We start from the raw sequence: 22,216 nt of genomic DNA, 5'->3' as shown, positions 1-22,216 counted from the left end.
TTTGTTGGGGGACGAAATGCGACATTAAACAGGCCCTTTCCTCTTCATGTTAAACCAGCTGGAGGTCTTCAAAGGGACATAACTCGTAATAACCACTGGTTGCGCTAAGATCGAGCCCAGAAATTCCAGCCTAGATCCGGAAGGGTTGAAACTGGACTTTTACAGTTAGTTAACTCCCTTGACTCGGGAAGGTGGAATATAGGACACGTGCTATATTAGGTATTCCAGCTTTGGGATAGCGGTCGATAGCTGCAGTAATGGTCATGTGATGTTTTAGATCCAGCAGAGACTCAGGCACTCGTTGCAGAATACGATGGACTCCAGAAGAGGCTAAAGGCCGCCCAGAGAACCGCGGCAGGTGAGGTCACCGTATTAGTGGGATCGGGGTGGAATGATTAAGTTTGTTTGTTTGTGCGTTTGTTGTTAAACGCCGCACTCAGCAATATCCCAGCTATATGACGTCGGACTGTAAATAATCATTTCTGGACCAGACAATCTAGTGATTGACATCATGAGCATCGACCTACGCAATTAGAATACGATGACATGCATCAACCAAGTCAGCGAGTCTGACCACCCGATCCCGAAGGTTGCTGAAGACACCGCGTCTGTGTGTGTGTGTGTGTGTGTGTGTGTGTGTGTGTGTGTGTGTGTGTGTGTGTGTGTGTGTGTGTGTGTGTGTGTGTGTGTTTGTGTGTGTGTGCGGTTAAATTTGGGCTGTGTGATGTGTAGGGGGCTCTAGGGGTAGGGGTGGAGGTTTTTGGTGAGCTGAAATTTCAGGGTGGCGGACTTGAGGACTTGGCGTGTGTGACCTTTTGGGGTATGGTGTCGTCTTTGGGTTTTGGGGGGAGGTTTGAGTTTTGGGATTAGGTGGAGCATTGGGTAAGGTGGAAGTTCGAGTTGGGGTGACGGATTAGAATAGAGTTTTCACTTTCTCGGAGTGAGATGAAAATTTAAGGTGGAATGGGTTGGTTTGGAAACTTTGGAGACTGTGACTCCTTGCCTCCTTGTGGACGTTGAATGATTTGTGTAAAGGGAACATGTGGTTGACAGAAGCAATTGATATATAGCAGGCAATGAGGTTGTGAGATGCTTGAACGCCGCTTTAAACAGTATTTCAGTTGTGTACCGATGTATCCCGATATATCCCGATGTACCCCGATATATTCCGATGTATCCCGATGTATCAGATGGGCGTGAGACGAACGCCCACAGTGACACACGGGATGGAAGTAACTCTTCCTTAACACCTTAACCCCTAGGGCTACCCGAGTAGACTCACAGTACATACTGACAGAAATAAAACAGGGAGCAATATCATGATAATAATTCAGTGCATACCATAAGCCATTAGTGTACATATACAGGCCTATCAATGGAACCAAAGTAAGATGTGTCCACAAAATATACATGCATTGTTATTTGTCGAATTTGCACAATAAAGAGACCAAGTGGATGAAGTATCCATGAAGTTCTCACAGAAGACTGGTTGGTGAGCAATCGGAAAAAACGACGAACAATTACCTAAAAAAAACCCGATGACCAATTAATTGAAAAATCGACGATCAAGCGCACAAATAAAACGATGACCAATTACTTGAAAAAACGACGACCAAGTGCACGAAAAAAAAGATGACAAGCACTCGGAAATACGACGACCAAGCAGTCGAAAAAACGACGACCAAACTATGTAAAATGTACGTTTCAGCTGGTTAGCCTTTTGGTGCAAATTCGACAAATAATTAATAATCATAATCATTTCCTTCCTTTGGACACATCACAGTTGGCCTGACATGCCATCAAATGTTTATTGGACATCGCAATGAAAGAAGACTGGAGGATTACAGAATTAGAATATTTGATAATAATCCTATTCTCTTCTGCAGTGTCAGCAAGTCCAATGCCAGCTGCATCAAACGCCCTCAGTCGTGAGTATTACTATTCAATTGATATAAGCAATGTTGAGTGACATAGTACATTAAGTCTACAATAAACTAGCGGCCGTGAACTACAACAAGTTGCGTTGTTTTAGAACCACCTTTGGGAAACGCCGCCAATTCGAGAAAGGGTAAGGCTTTGTATACGTATTGCCCCCAGTCTTCGTACACTATTCAAAATATATCATCGGACGAAAAGCAACATTTCCAAGCATGTAAAGGACATGAAAGACTGGTCTTTCCAAACATCCTGCAAACATTTTACATTTTGTCTCCAAGAAAAAAATCGCTTCAAAATTTCCACAACGCTTCGACCATGTCCTAACTTTTCAAACACGGGTAATGTCATATTTCGAGAGTTTTGAAATATGATATTTTCGTTTTGAATTTTGTTTTCAATGTTTGGAAATAGTGCTGTTTCTTCCAGTGAATTTTCCCACTCAACATGTACAATATACCGATGTTGTGTCTTAGTCAGTAAGATAGGTCCTTACCAAACATGTGAAAAAACTGGATCATTTCAAAAAGTAAATTTAGAATTGTCCCTTCTATCGGAAGAACAAGCAATGCTACAGGTCAAAATATAACTATTGTTATAACTGTGTACCCTCTATCCCCTACGAAACAGCTTGGTTCAAAGACTTGCTCGTGTTTGTGAAAGGCAATTTCTGAAAACCACTGTAATCACTTTCTGAGCCAAGTGATAAAAGTACTGTTCACCCATCGGTACTGTTGTGTGGAGTAGTGGTGGGTAGATAGTATTATGTAGATAGTGAGGTGTAGAGTAGTAGTGTGTAGATAGCGTTGTGGGGACTGTGTTCAACAGGTGGTCGTCCAGATGTATAGTGTGTTACCGGTGCCGTTATTCGTGCTCGGTGCTGCATTGGGATTGAACTTTGGTCTGTGTGCTTCACACGTGTTACCTTTCTTATATTCTATTGGTCATTGGTTTATTGGTAGTATAACATATATATCAAGAATGGCAAGTATCTTCCGTGGTTGATTCGTTGCAGAGGTGTGAGACAATAATAATTAGTGTTAAATATGGAACGCATGCACTTTATGTGAACAAAAACAACATGAAAAACAGTAAAACTGTAAAAAAGGTTTGTCCTTTCAAGTGAGTTAAATACTGTCAAACATGTTCTATTATGTATTAAATATGTCATTTATGTGATTTCTTCACATTATTCCCAAGTGTGTCAAGGTTGTGATTTCTCGCCACACCATGCATGTCGTTTTGTGCTGAGTCAGCTTGTTTCACAGAGCCTCAAACCATTACTTTCCAGTTCCAGCTATCAGCGGTATGATTAACCCATTTGACATGTCTGGGATTGGAGCCTCACTAAATAGTAAGAAAGTTGTCACGCAACATTAGAATTTGTCAGTTCGGATATGTTCTTTAGTCTAAATAATTTGAATTTAACAGGCTATTTCATACATTTATTTGTTATTTATATTTAAGAGCAAGTGCCTTAACTCATTAATAATTATTATCAATAATAACTAAGGTAGCAGATGTTTTAGAGTATGACATAAGGTATAGTTACAAGTGGTTTTGTGGTTCAAGAGGTCGATCGACATGCGAAGGCCCGGGTTCGATTCCCCACATGGGTAGAATGTGTGAAACCCACATCACAATATTTATGGAATACTGCTGAAGTCGACATACAACCACGAACAACTACAAACTCACTAGTAACAGCAAAGTTATTGGACAGTAAACGGTATAACATCACTACCCCCAGCATGCTTGCCCGTGTATTATTTTACATTGAACGGAATCCTGTTTTTAACTGTTTGCTTCATGCAATATTTCAATAGTACAAATACATAAATATATTAGCTACACTGAAATAATTTAGAGTGATTGTACCTGATTTTATACTGCTGTTATTATACTACCTCTATGTTTTAAAATAACGTTATCTTTGACAACAGGTAACACTTCTCCACTGTCACCGCTTGCCTCTGGGTCACAAGGTAAGTCCTGGTGATTTATAAAATACATAATTATAAAACTTAAGAAATATCTGTAACACGTCACATGTGTGAAGCATTTGATAAACTTCCAATAATAATGATTCCGGGATAAAAAAAGGCCCCCGAAACCAGAGGCGACTAAATAGTTTGATACCCGGTTGATTGCTTGTTGTAGTATTAACCAATAGATTGTCTGGCCAATACATTCCGCCATCACTTTGGGCTTTCTTCCCATCACCCTGTCTTCAGCAACCCCTGCTTGTCGTAAAAGGCATAGACACAATTTTTCTACATAATCCGTGACAGCACACAAAATGTATGCACTTTAAAAATTGTAATGGCCGCTTTGAATATCCACTTTGAGCTCCACTGAATGCATAGAGTATTGAGCCCGTGAAGATCCGGGGTAGAATAGGTCTTCAGCAACCTATGCTTGTCGTAACAGGCATAGACACAATTTTTCTACATAATCCGTTACAGCACACAACATGTATACACTTTAAAAATTGTAATGGCCGCTTTGAATATCCACTTTGAGCTCCACTGAATGCATAGAGTATTGAGCCCGTGAAGATCCGGGCTAGAATAGGTCTTCAGCAACCTTTGCTTGTCGTAAAAGGCATAGACACAATTTTTCTACATTATCCGTGACAGCACACAAAATGTATACACTTCAAAAGTTGTAATGGCCGCTTTGAATATCCACTTTGAGCTCCACTGAATGCATAGAGTATTGAGCCCGTGAAGATCCGGGGTAGAATAGGTCTTCAGCAACCTATGCTTGTCGTAAAAGGCATAGACACAATTTTTCTACATAATCCGTGACAGCACACAAAATGTATACACTTTAAAAGTTGTAATGGCCGCTTTGAATATCCACTTTGAGCTCCACTGAATGCATAGAGTATTGAGCCCGTGAAGATCCGGGGTAGAATAGGTCTTCAGCAACCTATGCTTGTCGTAAAAGGCATAGACACAATTTTTCTACATTATCCGTGACAGCACACAAAATATATACACTTTAAAAGTTGTAATGGCCGCTTTGAATATCCACTTTGAGCTCCACTGAATGCATAGAGTATTGAGCCCGTGAAGATCCGGGGTAGAATAGGTCTTCAGCAACCTATGCTTGTCGTAACAGGCATAGACACAATATTTCTACATAATCCGTTACAGCACACAACATGTATACACTTTAAAAATTGTAATGGCCGCTTTGAATATCCACTTTGAGCTCCACTGAATGCATAGAGTATTGAGCCCGTGAAGATCCGGGGTAGAATAGGTCTTCAGCAACCTATGCTTGTCGTAAAAGGCATAGACACAATATTTCTACATAATCCGTTACAGCACACAACATGTATACACTTTAAAAATTGTAATGGCCGCTTTGAATATCCACTTTGAGCTCCACTGAATGCATAGAGTATTGAGCCCGTGAAGATCCGGGGTAGAATAGGTCTTCAGCAACCTATGCTTGTCGTAAAAGGCATAGACACAATTTTTCTACATAATCCTTGACAGCACACAAAATGTATACACTTTAAAAATTGTAATGGCCGCTTTGAATATCCACTTTGAGCTCCACTGAATGCATAGAGTATTGAGCCCGTGAAGATCCGGGGTAGAATAGGTCTTCAGCAACCTATGCTTGTCGTAACAGGCATAGACACAATATTTCTACATAATCCGTTACAGCACACAACATGTATACACTTTAAAAATTGTAATGGCCGCTTTGAATATCCACTTTGAGCCCCACTGAATGCATAGAGTATTGAACCCGTGAAGATCCGGGCTGGAATAGGTCTTCAGCAACCTATGCTTGTCGTAACAGGCATAGACACAATATTTCTACATAATCCGTTACAGCACACAACATGTATACACTTTAAAAATTGTAATGGCCGCTTCGAATATCCACTTTGAGCTCTACTGAATGCATAGAGTATTGAGCCCGTGAAGATCCGGGGTAGAATAGGTCTTCAGCAACCTATGCTTGTCGTAACAGGCATAGACACAATATTTCTACATAATCCGTGACAGCACACAAAATGTATGCACTTTAAAAATTGTAATGGCCGCTTTGAATATCCACTTTGAGCTCCACTGAATGCATAGAGTATTGAGCCCGTGAAGATCCGGGGTAGAATAGGTCTTCAGCAACCTATGCTTGTCGTAACAGGCATAGACACAATATTTCTACATAATCCGTTACAGCACACAACATGTATACACTTTAAAAATTGTAATGGCCGCTTTGAATATCCACTTTGAGCCCCACTGAATGCATAGAGTATTGAACCCGTGAAGATCCGGGGTAGAATAGGTCTTCAGCAACCCATGCTTGCCGTAAAAGGCGACTATGCTTGTCGCAAGAGGCCACTACCGGGATCGGGTTGTCAGGCTCGCTGACTTGGTTGATGCATGTCATCGTATCCCAATTACGTGAATGGATGGTCATAACGGATTGTCTGGACTGGATTATTTACAGACCGCTGGAACATTGCTGAGTGCGGAATTAAACAACACACATACATTCAAATCATATACTGTCATTGTTGGTATTTTTCTAGGTTTGACTGCAGCAGAGATCAATTCACTTCAGACCAATCCAGGTAATACGAGATTGCACCATCAGCTTACACAAAAGTAATCTGTTCCCGAAGATGAAAAAATATAAGTTGCGCTACTAGCCCTACGAAAATGTACTAATCGTTTCTGACAGAAAATGTGCTGACAAATTGTTTGCATTAACTCTCGGTAATCTTTCTCAAACACACACACACACACACACACGCACACACACACACGCACGCACGCACGCGCGCGCGCGCACACACACACACACACATACACACACACGCACGCACGCACACACACAGACACACTCACACATGCACAAAAACACACATAGAAAAACGCACATAGACACGCACATACACACAAACAAACACACACATACACGCGGTGTCTAAGAACTATATTTTATGAGAATGATACAAATTGTTCAACGGGTAAACAACCCCAAATTCAGATAATTTCAGATCAGTTGCAAGGATAAAGCCATGAACTGTCGCCACTAGCAATTTAGAAGTCCTTCTCAATAATCAGGTTCCAGGTCTTGAATCAATTAACAGCGTACATGGGCGTTAGCAAATACGGACATGCGTTTACATCTTTGGTGGTCCATTATAGAGACTACAAGAATTTTCAAAGTGTGAGTCTTCACAAATATACACACTTTTCTTCGACTTTTACTCAGTATCAACTTACTTTCCCTATAGGCCTCGCTGGATTGACAGGATTACAGGGGGCGGGAGCACTGCCAGGATTGCCAGGAACTGCAACTCTTGGACCACGTGGTATAACTTTATATTTATGTCTGAGTCACAGATCAGATTCCTAAAGATTGTCATAATCGCACTTCATTCACATATAAGGCCCCTTGGCGATTCCGTGGGGTAAGAATTGTCCCCCAGTCAACTATGGTAGCGGCACGAGGTGACTTAATGGATCGGTAGTCTGACTCTGCGACTTGATTGATTGCGCGCAGCATACCCGGCGTGGATTGTTGCTCATATCATCAATCACTGGTTTGTATGATCCAGATCCGATTATGTTCATACTGCCGTCATACAGCGTATTATTTCTGAATAAGGCGTTAAACAACAATCAAACGGAACTGTGTAATTTCAATATATGTCATAAAGAAATCTTATGGTAGTGATAATGTGTTCTGTTGTGTAGAGTTAAATTCTTTGGTAGGCATTACTAAGAAGTTGACGAATGACAAAGAAGACACACTTTATGAATAACAACTTCTTTATTTACTGCCAGGATTGATACAAAAGAATAAAGAAGTTGTTATCAATAAATTGTGTCTATTCTGTTGTGTAGAGTAATGCCCGACGGCGGCGATTGGTGTTCATAATGTCAATCTCAGGTCTGTCCAAACGCGATTATTTACAGGCCTAAGTCATATAGTTAGAATAATAATGAGTTTCTAAAATATTTCAGCAACAACCTCTTCGTTGCCCAAACCAATGATTTTGAAGTTCATATAAGGTGTTTTTTTGTGTTTCAGCAAGGGACATACTTGAACCAATGATAGAGAGACAGGAAGATTGTAAGTTAACGTTTATCGAGTAACCAATACACCAACTAAAGAAAACTGCCGGCATAAGTGTAACGTACAGAACACCCAAACTGAAACAGCTGTTGAAAATGTCAGTTGAAACTAGTTAAATCCAAACTCAAAACATTTCCAAGTAAATAAAGTACAAGACTGCAATCGTCATCTCCTTAAGTACCGTTAACTCTCAGTAGCAGTCTCAGTCCATCACTTGAAACAATAAGCAGCTTCATCCACGAGGTGCCATAGGGTTGGATACTGTGATGTCAGCAGAGAACCGTATATTTATTATATGTTGCCACGTAGACAGTTTTGAGACGCCATTTCCGGTTACCTACTTGCGTTATGTATAGCAGAAAATACTCGAGACAAACAGAAATTCATAATTCCGTCACATTGGATGTAAACGATGTTTGAAGTGACCATTGTCTTCTTTACTTTCAGTGGCGAGAAACGCAGGTAAGTACAAACTTCGGGATATGTTGAGTGAGTGAGTGAGTGAGTGAGTGAGTGAGTATGGTTTTACGCCGCTTTTAGCAATATTCCAGCAATATCACGGCGGGGGACACCAGAAATGGGCTTCACACATTGTACCCATGTTGGGAATCGAACCCGGGTCTTCGGCATGACGAGCTAACGCTTTAACCACTAGGCTACCCGACCGCCCCCGGGGTATGTGGAACAACGGGGCAATGTTGAAGTAGTCAGTCAGTAAGGATGAAGGTGTCTTCCCATTGCGCCTACAATAAAATCATGACTTGGTACGGTCTGATGGCCTCAGACCACAGTTATCTTCCCTAGGTTTTACGAACCGGAAGGAAAATAGGAGAATATAGTGCCCTGTTCAAATAGCCTGTTCAGCCTGTGCCAATATTTTTGGAGTGACTTGTGATAGCTTAAATGAAAGATTAGACATCGTAGTATGTTGCCAATTTTTTGTAAGCCACATGCTGTGGAGGTATTGATTCCAGCCTCCCATGACTTGACCCCCAAGTTGAAGACCGCTCTGTGTGTTTCGGCTCGAAACTTCCGGTGAGCACTGTTGACAGTGGTTACTGCGAAAGGGAGCTGGTCAATGCAGGCCAAAACTTTGTGTTTTAAGTGACAAGTGGCAGGTTGGTCAGCATGCAACAGGAGAACAGCCTACGACCGATGATAATTATGGTGGGCTGTCATGTCACTGTAGATAGCAAAGAAGGAAATTAATTGTGGTCTTAGGCCTGATGTTCAGAAAGTGATGTACGAGTGAAACATGACTGTTGCCTGTTTCTGCCATCTGGCTTGTTTGAACAGTGGGTTCATACGTAAATTGCAATGATCTTAAAAATAGTTTCTTGAGGTGAGTGGTTCTATATTTAGTTTTTACAGTTATAAGAATGTATTCCTCAACTCGTTGTTTTACTTAACTAACAATGTATACAGGAATCCGCAGCAGTTCAAGCCTTACTTGACTTTGCAACAGATTATGACGAACTAACTTTTAACTTTTATTCTGACGATTGTCTCTAAGCAAAGATAAGTCAAACAATGGTGGTTCAGCCTATTTACATAAATAGGAGACTGAAACGCCACTTCAGTGAGTGAGTGAGTGAGGTGGGTTTAACACCGCTTTGAACAGTATTCCAGTTATACCACGGCGTGTCAGCTTAATGTGGGAGGAAAGCCCGAAGTGATGCAGGAAACCCACGAGCACAGGAATGGCGCTGACAAACCTAGAAACATAATCGGGGCGAACCGGATCACCACTTGAAGTTGTAGACATGCGGCTTTAAAAAACAAAGCAAATCGACACTTTGTCTCTTAATCAGACGTTTGTCATCTATCATAATGGAAAACGTCTGTGATATTTATTTTGTGTTGCAATTAACACACTGTTTGTTTTTTTTGTTTTCAGCTAAAGCAAGGAAACTTGGTGAGTGTAACAAAATATTGTAACCTGAATTCCTTCAGGTTATGTTTATTTAAAGATTTGCACCGCGTTAAGATGGGGATCTATTGTGGCTTAGACTCTCTCTGTCTTATAGTCCTTTCATGGAATGGAAACCAATTTCACAAGCAAATTCAAAGGCGTAACGTCATGCTTATCATTTGAGAAAAAGACGTCCTGTTTCTTTGGATATGTCATAACAAAATTAAGAATTTTGAATACATAGAAGAGGAGGTAAACTGATAAAAACAAAATATGCATATACCCTTCCCGACGCCCTTCCTGTGTACCCTAAGGCCCTGTCTGGTCTACTGACCCGTGACGATCCGGGGTAGAATAACAGACAGTTGTTGAGATACCCCCGCCCTCCTCCTCTTGGAGCACACTTAACATTTACACATAGGACCCATGAAGATCCGGGGTAGAATAGGTCTTCAGCAACCCATGCTTGCCATAAAAGGCGACTATGCTTGTTGTAAGAGGCGACTAACGGGATCGGGTGGTCAGGCTCGCTTACTTGGTTGCCAATTTCATCGTGTCCCAATTACGTGGACAGATGCTCATGATGTCAATCACTGGATTGTCTGGTCAAGACTCGATTATTTCCAGACCGCCGTCTTAAAGCTGGGATATTGCTGAGTGCGACGTTAAGCAGCAAACAAACAAAACTGGTCTACTGTACTGAACTCCATGCTAGCATGTGCTTAATATCGAACCTGTCTGATTTTCACAGCTGCCACCATGTCCTTGATCAACCAAATGACCGGAGGTGAGTGTATTCTGGAGCTTCAACACTGGTGTATATTTCCACTGATGTTAACATCACGGGTTTGGGTGTCCATTAAAACGTTCCTCTCTTGTGAAACACCGAACGAAAATAACCGAAGAGTGTAATTCTTATCGTGCCACTTTCAAGGTCGACACAGTTAAAAGGGACTGTCTGTGGCCAAGAAATAACCATTCTTAGTCTGTGGGATGATATTACGAATCTTAACATTAAATTGTACTTAGAGCGTCTGCTCGCTACCCCACAGGGTGCTGAAAATACAATTTACATGGGTAATGGTTGTGTCTGGTTGTGTCTGGGATTGTTCTGAATAAAATACATTATGCATCTGGCTGATGAGAAAAATATAATTTGTCTATTTTGCAAGATGTGTATTTTTTAATACTTAGACTCATATTAATGTTTTGCAACTTTAGCTGAAATCCCAGCCCAAACCCCGAATATCAAATTGTTGCGCCTTTACTGTGGATACAGCTAATCATTATGCTAAAATGTGCATTTAACTGGAACATATTCACACTAATCCAACGTTTATAACACGGTTTTGTTCAAGGGTCTTCAAATGGACCGTCAATGGGAACGCCAATGGACACTTTGCCTGGCGGTAACAGCGGTGAGCCTTTGACAACATTCACTTTGTAAAGTATTGTACTTGATACCCATGCTGCTTTGTCAGTTTCACAACATTACTCTCATTTCAATTTGCCCAGAGATCTGAACGTAGGTGGTTTGATACCAGGACGCGTTATATTAACAAATATGGTACATGCTGTTACCGTGCCTGGCGCTTATAGGAATAAGTTTAAGGACTGGTCGGCTATGAGTCAGTATGCGGTGTCTGGGTTTGGTATCTATATAATCTCAGGTTCTGTGTCAACATATCTCGTGTATAACAATTTTACCTCCCTGTCCTGACAGGTTCTCTGTCAACTTGGCGTCACATCGTGTATGACGATGTAACCTCGCTATCCGGGCACGTTCTGTTTCAGCGCTCTGTCTAATATCGGCCTACGCCTTTCTCCAAACAAAGAAATCTCGATATATATCTCAGTAGATTGCTTTCTTTATCAAGTGTTGAATGTTTTTGGTCCCAGACAGTACGTGGATGTCTAAGGTTCATTACCAACCCAAGTACAATACAATTGTGTGTAAGCCTGTGATCTGTATAGATGGGGATTGTCTTGTCTCGTCGAAATTTACACGTAGTGATTAAATGAAACAAATGTGACATGGGCCATCTGAACATTGTACTGGCTGTATTGTATTGATTGTTCTTCTCAGAACAGAAATGTCAGAGACATCTTCTGGACATGCTCCAATTCAGTTAGTTCATGATTCAAGCATCAAAAACTCTTTGCAACTCCTTTTTCTTCTTTAATGCCGGACTCACCAATATTCCAACTATATGACGGCGGTCTCTAAATAATCGAGCCTGACCTCTTTGGTCATGTGGACAAGGCGTCCGACCTTGGATCAGAAGGTTCGTGGTTCGATTCCCATCACGGGACTCGGAAATTTTATGGCCACTTATTTTTTTCAACATTTCGTCAGTATCAGAGAACCATTAAGACAATCGTTACACCTGACAATGACTAAAAGATAAAGAACATGAAGTAAATGTCGTCTTTGTTCCAGTGTTCCCGGGTGCTGGGACTAACGGCCAATCCCAATCCGCGCCACCTAGCGGTAGGTATCTTACATAGCCTTTCTAACTTATCCCAATACGACACAACGCAATCGAAGACAATTGAATGTATTATTGACAAATATAGGTAATATTTAATGAATGTCAAATAAACAAGTTTGGAAAGAGTGCTAAATGGATAGAATTTGTATCCAATCCCAACAAACACAAAACAAACAAACAACATCATATGTTTAGTGGCTGTATTTAAACCTCATAACGGAGGTAATTGATTTACAAATAGCAGCGTCATAGAACATAATATAGGATGACGTCACAAACATGAAACGTCATGTCAATGACGTCACATAACAGTAACATTAAATATTTAATTGCTAAATTTATTTGGTATCTATTGCACCAGTGTAATACTTTCTTCCAATTATTCAAAAGATACTTATTCAGGAATATGCTGATGCGCAGTGAAACGTCCGAAGGATAGCTGGGATTCAGTCGCATTTTATAAAGTTGTTTGATTGCCGCACACCCTCCAAATTATTCTTCAATGTAACCTACTCACACATATCTGGTCCACACTCAACTAGTTACAAACCTCTGTCTTAGGAATATATAGTATACAACAAACAAATAACATATTATTTATTCAAATATTGATAAACCTCTCATGACACTTGGAAGTGGATTAATGACCAAATAAAAGCGTGTGTTAATCTGTATCAAGTGTACATACATAATACAAGTATCGGAGATTTTGTCGCCTTCATATTGATGTAATATTAATAGTGTGTTAAAGGACGTTGGTATGAGTCAGAGACGAAGAGCATCGTGTTGGTTATTCCCTGGCGTTGACGTATTTTATTTACATACAAATGAGAGCTGAATGATGAATGACAGGGCTGAATGATGAATGACAGGGGTGAATGATGAATGACAGGGCTGAATGATGAATGACAGGGGTGAATGATGAATGACAAGGGTGAATGATGAATGACAGGGGTGAATGATGAATGAAAGGAGTGAATGATGAATGACAGGGGTGAATGATGAATGACAGGAGTGAATGATGAATGACAGGGGTGAATGATGAATGACAGGGGTGAATGATGAATGACAGGAGGAATGATGAATGACAGGGGTGAATGATGAATGACAGGGGTGAATGATGAATGACAGGGGTGAATGATGAATGACAGGAGTGAATGATGAATGACAGGGGTGAATGATGAATGACAGAATGATTGTGATGTTGAGTAAGAGAATATGCCGGCAAAATCTGACTCGGGTTTACCTGCGAAATACATCGTTCATTGTCATGCTAGATATTTACAAAAATAATTGTTAGTCTCCATATTTCTTGAAGCTCTGATAGACAGAAATGTCTGAATCTGTAAAAAAACAAATTCCAGGTATTATTGTCAGAACTATCTGTGTCTGAATTTATCAAGCTTGATTGTACCTCGAACTGTTGTAAAATGTAAGCTGTTGCTATTTCAGGTTCCTCAGGTACATCGTCGATGTCAAATCTAGGAATGCATGGCGGTCACCTGCCCGCCGGCATGTTTCCAGGTAAGCAGCAAATACCTTGTTGTTTTTCATATATAAATTAACTTACCCCTTGATGATTCCGGGTGCGAATAATTTCCAGCAACTTATGCTGGTTGTAACTGGCGACGAAATGGATCTGGTGGATCAATGCTCATGGTCCCAATCACTGGATTGTCTGATCCAGACTCGATTTTGTAAAGGACTGCTGTCTAATGGCTGGAATATTGCTGAGTGTGGCGTTAAACAACAAACGCATAAACAAAACTTGTTTATCACGATTTCAAATTTCACACAGGCTGTACAATGTATCTATTTTCTGTTTTCAGGCTCTGGATCCCAGTCCCTAATGCACTGTAAGTAATGATATGTCATGTATACAGCAAACATGGATATGTGATGGATGATACAATATGTATAATATTATATCTACTAGAACTATTTCTGTCCAAAACATTTACAATTTGTCGACCTATGCTACATTTTTGCTTCCAGATTACTATATATCATCTATTAAGGACAAACAGTATAATCTATTGTTGCGAGTAACAATAAGTCCATTTCTGATGTCCCCCGCCGTTAATTTGCAGGAATATTGCAAAAATAAACGGCGTACAACCATACTCTCTCTCTCTATCGACCTAGAGACGATGTCTTCAGCATCCCATGCTTGCCGTAAAAGGCGACTATGTGACTAACGGGATCGATGCTCATGATATTAATCACTGGATTGTCTGTCCAGACTCGATTATTTACAGACCGCCGTCATATAGCTGGAATATTGCTGAGTGCGGCGTTAAACAACAACCAACCAACCACTATATCGAAACAGTCCTAAGTAATTCGTGTGTGTGTACTTACTTACTTCATTATGTTTCAGCACCGCTGCCAGACTTGTTCCCTCAGGGCTCAGCCGCAGGTAACCATTTTATATATCATCTTACTGTTACGTCGGGAACTACATGGCAACGTCATTACATACGTCTACATAACCTGTAAAATATCAAACGCCTGGCATAGAGCATTATCTGAAATCCTAAACAGAGATTATTAGAAGAGTGTTCTTTAATACATATATTAGCAATATCAATTGAAAACTGCCGGCCAATAGAAAGAATACAGACATGTGTGATGGTCGTTAAAAATGAAACACACAAGAAATGGTTACTCGATAGTGATGTATTTGACACGGTATCATAGGTGTGTTTTGGTCCTTAAGCTGTCAGTTTTTTTAGCGACTGTTTTCAGCCTTGTGACGTTTTGATAAAGTTTGTAATCTTTTGGTCGAATATAATTTACAAGTGTATACTTTCTGGTACGGGGCAGTTTATTATGCAAACCTTTGACACGATTGTCGTACTCCGCGCACACGCGACTGTAATGTTATCGTTATCATATACTTAATGTCATTCTTGACGTGTAGGAATACAAGGCCTGAAGTGTAGGAATACAAGGCCTGAAGTGTAGGAATACAAGGCCTGAAGTGTAGGAGTACAGGGCCTGAAGTGTAGGAATACAAGGCCTGAAGTGTAGGAATACAGGGCCTGAAGTGTAGGAATACAAGGCCTGAAGTGTAGGAATACAAGGCCTGAAGTGTAGGAATACAGGGCCTGAAGTGTAGGAATACAGGGCCTGAAGTGTAGGAATACAAGGCCTGAAGTGTAGGAATACAAGGCCTGAAGTGTAGGAATACAGGGCCTGAAGTGTAGGAATACAGGGCCTGATGTGTAGGATAACATTATCCATTATATGATTGGATTCCGAGTAACAGCTTTCTGTCTGCTAGCCCATTTTGCTCAATCACATTATGGGTATGATTGTTTGTTTGTTTGTTTGTTGTTTTACGCCGCACTCAGCAATATTCCAGCTATACCACGGCGGTCTGTAAATAATCGAGTCTGGACCAGACAATCCAGTGATTGATATCATGAGCATCGATCCACGCAATTGGGATCGATGACATGCTTCAACCAAGTCAGCGAGCCTGACCACCCGATCCCGTTAGTCGCTTTTAACGACAAGCATAGTCAACTTTTAGGGCAACCATGGGTTGCTGAAGACCTATTCTACCCCGGATCTTCACGGCTCTATGGCACTAGACTGAAATCGTTACTACACTGATGAGCCGTGCTCTGTTCGAGGGTGTGCAGACAAACCAAGTGACTTTCACATAACACCACGAACGAGTATTAGAATACAATAGTTCTTGGTGGGGGGGTCGATGCCCACCTGTAAGGTTCACAGATATCGTGTCGAACGCCCGTTCTAGATGTTTCCCTTGTGGGCATAAGTCTCACCTGCTCCCGGAGATCACCCGTTATGGTTTGCTTCATTCCAGATCCACAAATGCAGCAATTCTTCCAGAGCTTCCAGCAACAAGGAGGTAGGTAGTCCGAACATGACCCTGATTTCCCTATGAAACAAAGAACAAAGAACAAGGATACGGAAGCCTTTGAGGGCCATTTATTTCTTTATTTTGTTCTTGAAATTTTTAGATACTGAGTTGAAAAGGTAATAAATTATATAAATGTCAAGTTATAATCTTATAATTTCAACTTATTATCTTGAAATTTCAACATACTAACTTAAAAAAAAAAAATAAAAAAAAAAAATGACCTAATAGTAACGCAATATATCACGAATTTATGTACAATAGTTGTTGTGTAACATTAAGGTAACCTATCTACATCTAACATTTACCTATCGATCTCTCTTTCAGTTATGTCGCCATTTTTTGGAGGAGCAAGTAAGTATATACTCGCTTTAAATACTTCAATGTGAGTTATTGACGACAGTTGTCGGGTTAGTACTCTTGTCTAATTCGACAAAGAAGTATAAGTACCAGTGTTAGGAGCCAGTACTAGGATACTTGATCATTTGAGGTAGGCATTTTAAACTTAAAACTAGAGTCTGAGTTTACTTTAAAAAAACACCTTGCAACAGTGTAATTTATGTGGCAGGGGATTTCGTATTTCATCAACCGACCAAGCATAATTATTATTTTACGAATTTTCGGGGGCAATTTATTTTTTCCCATAAAATCCTAGGATGATGTGGACAATGTATATAGCTAAAATGCAGTGTGAACCCTCTGACATAGAGATGTAGTGTTACAAAGTATATGTAGTTTCTCTTATTCCACAATCCCATAGTTTACTTACAGAGCAGTATTCAGCTGGTTAGCCTACGGCGGTGGGGTATCCTTGTATTGTGTGACCTTGTTTTCTGGGGCGGTGGGTTAGTCTTATATTCTGCGACAGTGGTGTAGACTTGTATTCCGGCACTGTCGGTTGATCTTATATTCAACGACAGTGGGGTAATCTTGTATTTTGGGACGGTGGGGTAATCTTGTATTTTGGGACGGTGGGTTAGTCTTATATTCAACGACAGTGGGGTAATCTTGTATTCCGGCACTGTCGGTTGATCTTATATTCAACGACAGTGGGGTAATCTTGTATTTTGGGACGGTGGGTTAGTCTTATATTCAACGACAGTGGGGTAATCTTGTATTCCGGCACTGTCGGTTGATCTTATATTCAACGACAGTGGGGTAATCTTGTATTCCGGCACTCTCGGTTGATCTTATATTCAACGACAGTGGGGTAATCTTGTATTTTGGAACGGTGGGTTAGTCTTATATTCAACGACAGTGGGGTAATCTTGTATTCCGGCACTCTCGGTTGATCTTATATTCAACGACAGTGGGGTAATCTTGTATTTTGGGACGGTGGGTTAGTCTTATATTCAACGACAGTGGGGTAATCTTGTATTCCGGCACTGTCGGTTGATCTTATATTCAACGACAGTGGGGTAATCTTGTATTTTGGGACGGTGGGTTAGTCTTATATTCAACGACAGTGGGGTAATCTTGTATTCCGGCACTCTCGGTTGATCTTATATTCAACGACAGTGGGGTAATCTTGTATTTTGGGACGGTGGGTTAGTCTTATATTCTGCGACAGTGGTGTAGACTTGTATTCCGGCACTGTCGGTTGATCTTATATTCAACGACAGTGGGGTAATCTTGTATTTTGGGGCGGTGGGTTAGTCTTGTATTCTGCGACAGTGTTGTAGACTTGTATTCCGGCACTGTCGGTTGAACTTATATTCAACGACAGTGGGGTAATCTTGTATTTTGGGACGGTGGGTTAGTCTTATATTCTGCGACAGTGGTGTAGACTTGTATTCCGGCACTGTCGGTTGATCTTATATTCAACGACAGTGGGGTAATCTTGTATTTTGGGGCGGTGGGTTAGTCTTATATTCTGCGACAGTGGTGTAGACTTGTATTCCGGCACAGTCGGTTGATCTTATATTCAACGACAGTGGGGTAATCTTGTATTTTGGGGCGGTGGGTTAGTCTTGTATTCTGCGACAGTGTTGTAGACTTGTATTCCGGCACTGTCGGTTGAACTTATATTCAACGACAGTGGGGTAATCTTGTATTTTGGGACGGTGGGGTAGTCTTGTATTCTGGGACGGTGGGGTAGTCTTGAATTCTGGGACGTTGGGGTAGCCTTGTATTCTCTGACGGTGGTTTAGTGCTGTATTCAGGAACGATGGGGCTGTCAAGTTACCCCCCCCCCCCCCCCATCACACACTCAAAGGGGGACAGTGACGTTATCTTCGTTCGTTACAATATGTAAATTGTATTTGTTTTTAAAACAACTTTCCACAGGCCGACCGCCATTATCCGATGATTAAGAACAGACAATATTGGAAACGCTATATATTGCTGCCACGATCATTTACAGACAATAATGCTATGTCGTTCCAAGATATAGAGTACTTCGTCGCCACAATTATAGTTGTCCTTGATACCTAATTCAGTTAAACTGCCATCGCATCAGCAATAAAATAGTAATATTGCCTGATATTCACGCCACAAAGGCTAAGCATGACATTAGTCATATTGTTCCCTAAATAATTAACACGTCATCTTCTAAATTGTCTGTTATGATTAATAAAGGCGTTAGAATTCTACCGTGTTGTTTAAGTTGTTAACATATAGTTACATTGCTGCTAATAGTGTTGTTAATTGTTGTTACAGTGTTGTCAGTGTTTCTACATTGTTGTGATTGTTGTTTCAGTGTTGTAGCTAGTGTTGTTAATTGTTGTTACAGTGTTGTTAGTGTTTCTACATTGTTGTGATTGTTGTTTCAGTGTTGTAGCTAGTGTTGTTAATTGTTGTTGCAGTGTTGTCAGTGTTTCTACATTGTTGTGATTGTTGTTTCAGTGTTGTAGCTAGTGTTGTTAATTGTTGTTATAGTCTTGTTAGTGTTTCTACATTGTTGTGATTGTTGTTTCAGTGTTGTAGCTAGTGTTGTTAATTGTTGTTATATTCTTGTTAGTGTTTCTACATTGTTGTGATTGTTGTTTCAGCGCTGTAGCTAGTGTTGTTAATTGTTGTTATAGTGTTGTTAGTGTTTCTACATTGTTGTGATTGTTGTTTCAGTGTTGTAGCTAGTGTTGTTACTTTACTTGATAGTGTTACTATAGTGTAGTTAATTTCTGTTGCATTATAGTTACATTATTGTTTATTGTTAATGTCTTGTTAATGTTGTTAAATTGATGTTTTCAGGATGATGATTTCTGTTGAAGACCTTTTACGTGTCAAATTACACGCGGGATGACGCGCTGACTTCTCTCTGATCTGTGACCACGTTTCGATTACACGTCTAAAAACTATTGTGATTCAAAGTAATAAAATACTAAAAAAATGCGACTGAAATATGTTTCTTTCTTTGTTGCGTGAGTGGATGTTTGCAATTTACACAGAGCATGATGACTTCTATATTTTCCGAAACATATTAAAGATATTTGGGGAAATGTCTGGTTATATTACGAATTACAGTAATGTTGACGTAGTGATATGAATAGATAGACGGTTTGAGTGGGTATAGTTATATGCCGCTTTCAGCAATATTCCAGCAACAGCACGGCGGGGGGCACCATAAGTGCTTCACCCATTGTACTCATACTGGGAATGGAACCCGGGCATGCGGTGCGACGAGCCAACACTTTAACCACTAGGCTACCCCACCGCCTCAAACAGGATTTGAAATATATGTTCCATAATATCATACCCAGGAACGCTCCTTTTCCGTTTGTTTGTTTATCGCCGCACTCAGCACTATTTACGCTGTGTAAAACGGTCTGTAAATAATCGATTCTAGACCAAACAATCCAGTGACTGACATGACCATTAATCCATTGTAATTTGGGTATGATGACATTCAATCCGTCAAGTCAACGAGCCTGACCACCCGATCCCGTTAGTCCCCATGATAAGCATGGGTTTCCGGCCTGTAGTAAAGGGCTAATGGCGGAATGTCTACACCCACCATCCTGATTATCCTATATACCTTTTTACCTACTATAACATGCTTTTCTACTTCAACATAGTCCTGACAATGAAGGTGAGGTGAGGTGAGGTGAAATTGGGTTAAACTTCGCGTCCAAGATTATTGCACTTCTATAGCGACGTGCATGCACGTATGTGTGTGTCTGCTTGTACTAGTCCGGACTGATGCCGATTTATAGAGCTGGCCCTCTGAGATGCCATGCCGCAGTATAACATGAATACCCCACACAGACACAGTATACTGACTCCGAGCAGATCAGTCCTTGTTTTGGCCCCTTAATGCCGAGCGCCAGACAGGATAACAAGAAGTCCCATCTTTTAACGTCTTTTGGTATGACGCGGTCGGAGATCGAACCCCGGACCTTCCGCTCTCCGGGCAGACGCTCCACCACTAGACCACGGAAGCGGTCCCTGACAATGAAAACAGGCAACGCACACTGGTGTGATCTCGCCTCCTCATTACACGAATAATGACACCAAACTCCGTTTCGATAGTATTATATATTTCCGACACTTCTTAAATATTGGTCCACGGGTGGCCCAGTCGTCAGAGGCGCCGCAATTCACTGTGCAGAGTTTAGGATCTATGATCGTGGGCTCGAATCCCGGTTCGCGATGATTATGTTTCTTGGTGTGTCAGCACCATACCCGTGCTAAACGTCTGAGACCTGCATCACTCTGGGATTTCCTCCCACATTAAGCTGACACGCTGTGATATAACTGGAATACTGTTCAAACCACACTCACTCATTAGCTCTTATAACTATCGATCGTTAATGAGAGCATAACCAGTCTCTAAGTTCAAACGAAACAGATTCCATGGATGCTTGCCCAAAAAGGCGACTATTCTTACCGTAAGAGGCGACTTACGGGATCGGCCGGTCAGGCTGATTCATGTCAACGATCGTAATTGCGTGGAAGGTTGCTCATCATGTCAATCACTGGAGTGTCTAATCCAGACTCGATTATTTTACAGACCGCCGTCATATAGCTAGAATTTTGCTGAGTGCGACAATAAACAACAAACGAACAAACAAACAAACAAACAAATAAAAGATGTCATGGGGCAAAAAAAAAGGCAAAATAGTGATGAAAAGGCGTATGCATGGATCACTGTAAGGATAACTACTATCACACAAAGAATGAAACTGGCATTACCAATCAGTACCGATTTATTGGCGTTATACGTAGAAGTCTAAAGACGTTCATTTCAACAGGGGTAGCCTAGTGCTTCAAGCGTTAGCTCGTCACGCAGAAGACCCGGGTTCGATTCCCGACATGGGTACAATGTGTGAAGCCCATTTCTGGTGTCCCCCGCCGTGATATTGCTGGAATATTGCTAAAAGCAGCGTAAAACCTTACTCACTCACTCACTATCATCGGGTACCCATTCCCTGCTGGGTGAACAGAGGCACATTTGGACTAAGTCACTTGCCCAGGGTGACACCACCCGTTTTGACACTTGTGTTTCGGGTGTATGTACGTATTCGTGTTATCACCCTCTTGTATCACATCAGGGGGCGGTCGGGTAGCCTAGTGGTTAAAGCGTTCGCTCGTCACGCAGAAGACCCGGGTTCGATTCCCGACATGGGTACATTGTGTGAAGCCCATTTCTGGTGTCCCCCGCCGTGATATTGCTGGAATATTGCTACATACATCTGCATACATTGACATTGTTTCTAGACCATCATGAGTAGGTGTTTACAAACAACATGGACACCTTTGATGTTGGAGACAGTGTTTTAATAGATCAAAGGGTAAGTGCTAAATTGATATCCGTGTTGACAAATGGATATTACAGGTTACATGTTGATGGTACCGAATTTAAATTTGACTGTGATGAAGGCAGATTATCAAAACTTCCCTGTGGCCAAAGTTTGGCTAATGTTGCTGATC

The 22,216-nt window shown here is 41.0% G+C and overlaps 1 protein-coding gene across 1 annotated transcript in view; it reads left to right on the top strand.

Moving 5' to 3' along the window:
- Positions 1 to 19,542, top strand: part of LOC139460308 (uncharacterized) — a 46,444-nt gene extending 26,902 nt beyond the window's left edge. Inside the window, exons 21-39 of the mRNA XM_071241800.1 lie at positions 278 to 358; positions 1,887 to 1,928; positions 2,033 to 2,068; positions 3,233 to 3,289; positions 3,879 to 3,920; positions 6,497 to 6,538; positions 7,208 to 7,285; positions 8,008 to 8,049; positions 8,500 to 8,514; positions 9,950 to 9,967; positions 10,716 to 10,751; positions 11,323 to 11,382; positions 12,405 to 12,455; positions 13,909 to 13,980; positions 14,286 to 14,312; positions 14,837 to 14,875; positions 16,295 to 16,339; positions 16,676 to 16,702; positions 19,538 to 19,542. Of these exons, the coding sequence (XP_071097901.1) occupies positions 278 to 358; positions 1,887 to 1,928; positions 2,033 to 2,068; positions 3,233 to 3,289; positions 3,879 to 3,920; positions 6,497 to 6,538; positions 7,208 to 7,285; positions 8,008 to 8,049; positions 8,500 to 8,514; positions 9,950 to 9,967; positions 10,716 to 10,751; positions 11,323 to 11,382; positions 12,405 to 12,455; positions 13,909 to 13,980; positions 14,286 to 14,312; positions 14,837 to 14,875; positions 16,295 to 16,339; positions 16,676 to 16,702; positions 19,538 to 19,542 (815 nt within the window). The remainder of the gene's footprint in view (positions 1 to 277; positions 359 to 1,886; positions 1,929 to 2,032; positions 2,069 to 3,232; positions 3,290 to 3,878; positions 3,921 to 6,496; positions 6,539 to 7,207; positions 7,286 to 8,007; positions 8,050 to 8,499; positions 8,515 to 9,949; positions 9,968 to 10,715; positions 10,752 to 11,322; positions 11,383 to 12,404; positions 12,456 to 13,908; positions 13,981 to 14,285; positions 14,313 to 14,836; positions 14,876 to 16,294; positions 16,340 to 16,675; positions 16,703 to 19,537) is intronic.
- The last annotated feature ends 2,674 nt before the right edge of the window (positions 19,543 to 22,216 follow it).

This window comes from Haliotis cracherodii, unplaced genomic scaffold (assembly GCF_022045235.1).
Source record: "Haliotis cracherodii isolate W230 unplaced genomic scaffold, xgHalCrac1.p SCAF_14, whole genome shotgun sequence".
NCBI lineage: Eukaryota > Metazoa > Mollusca > Gastropoda > Lepetellida > Haliotidae > Haliotis > Haliotis cracherodii.
The sequence above is the reverse complement of the archived record's forward strand: the minus strand, read 5'-3'. Positions and strand labels throughout refer to the sequence as shown.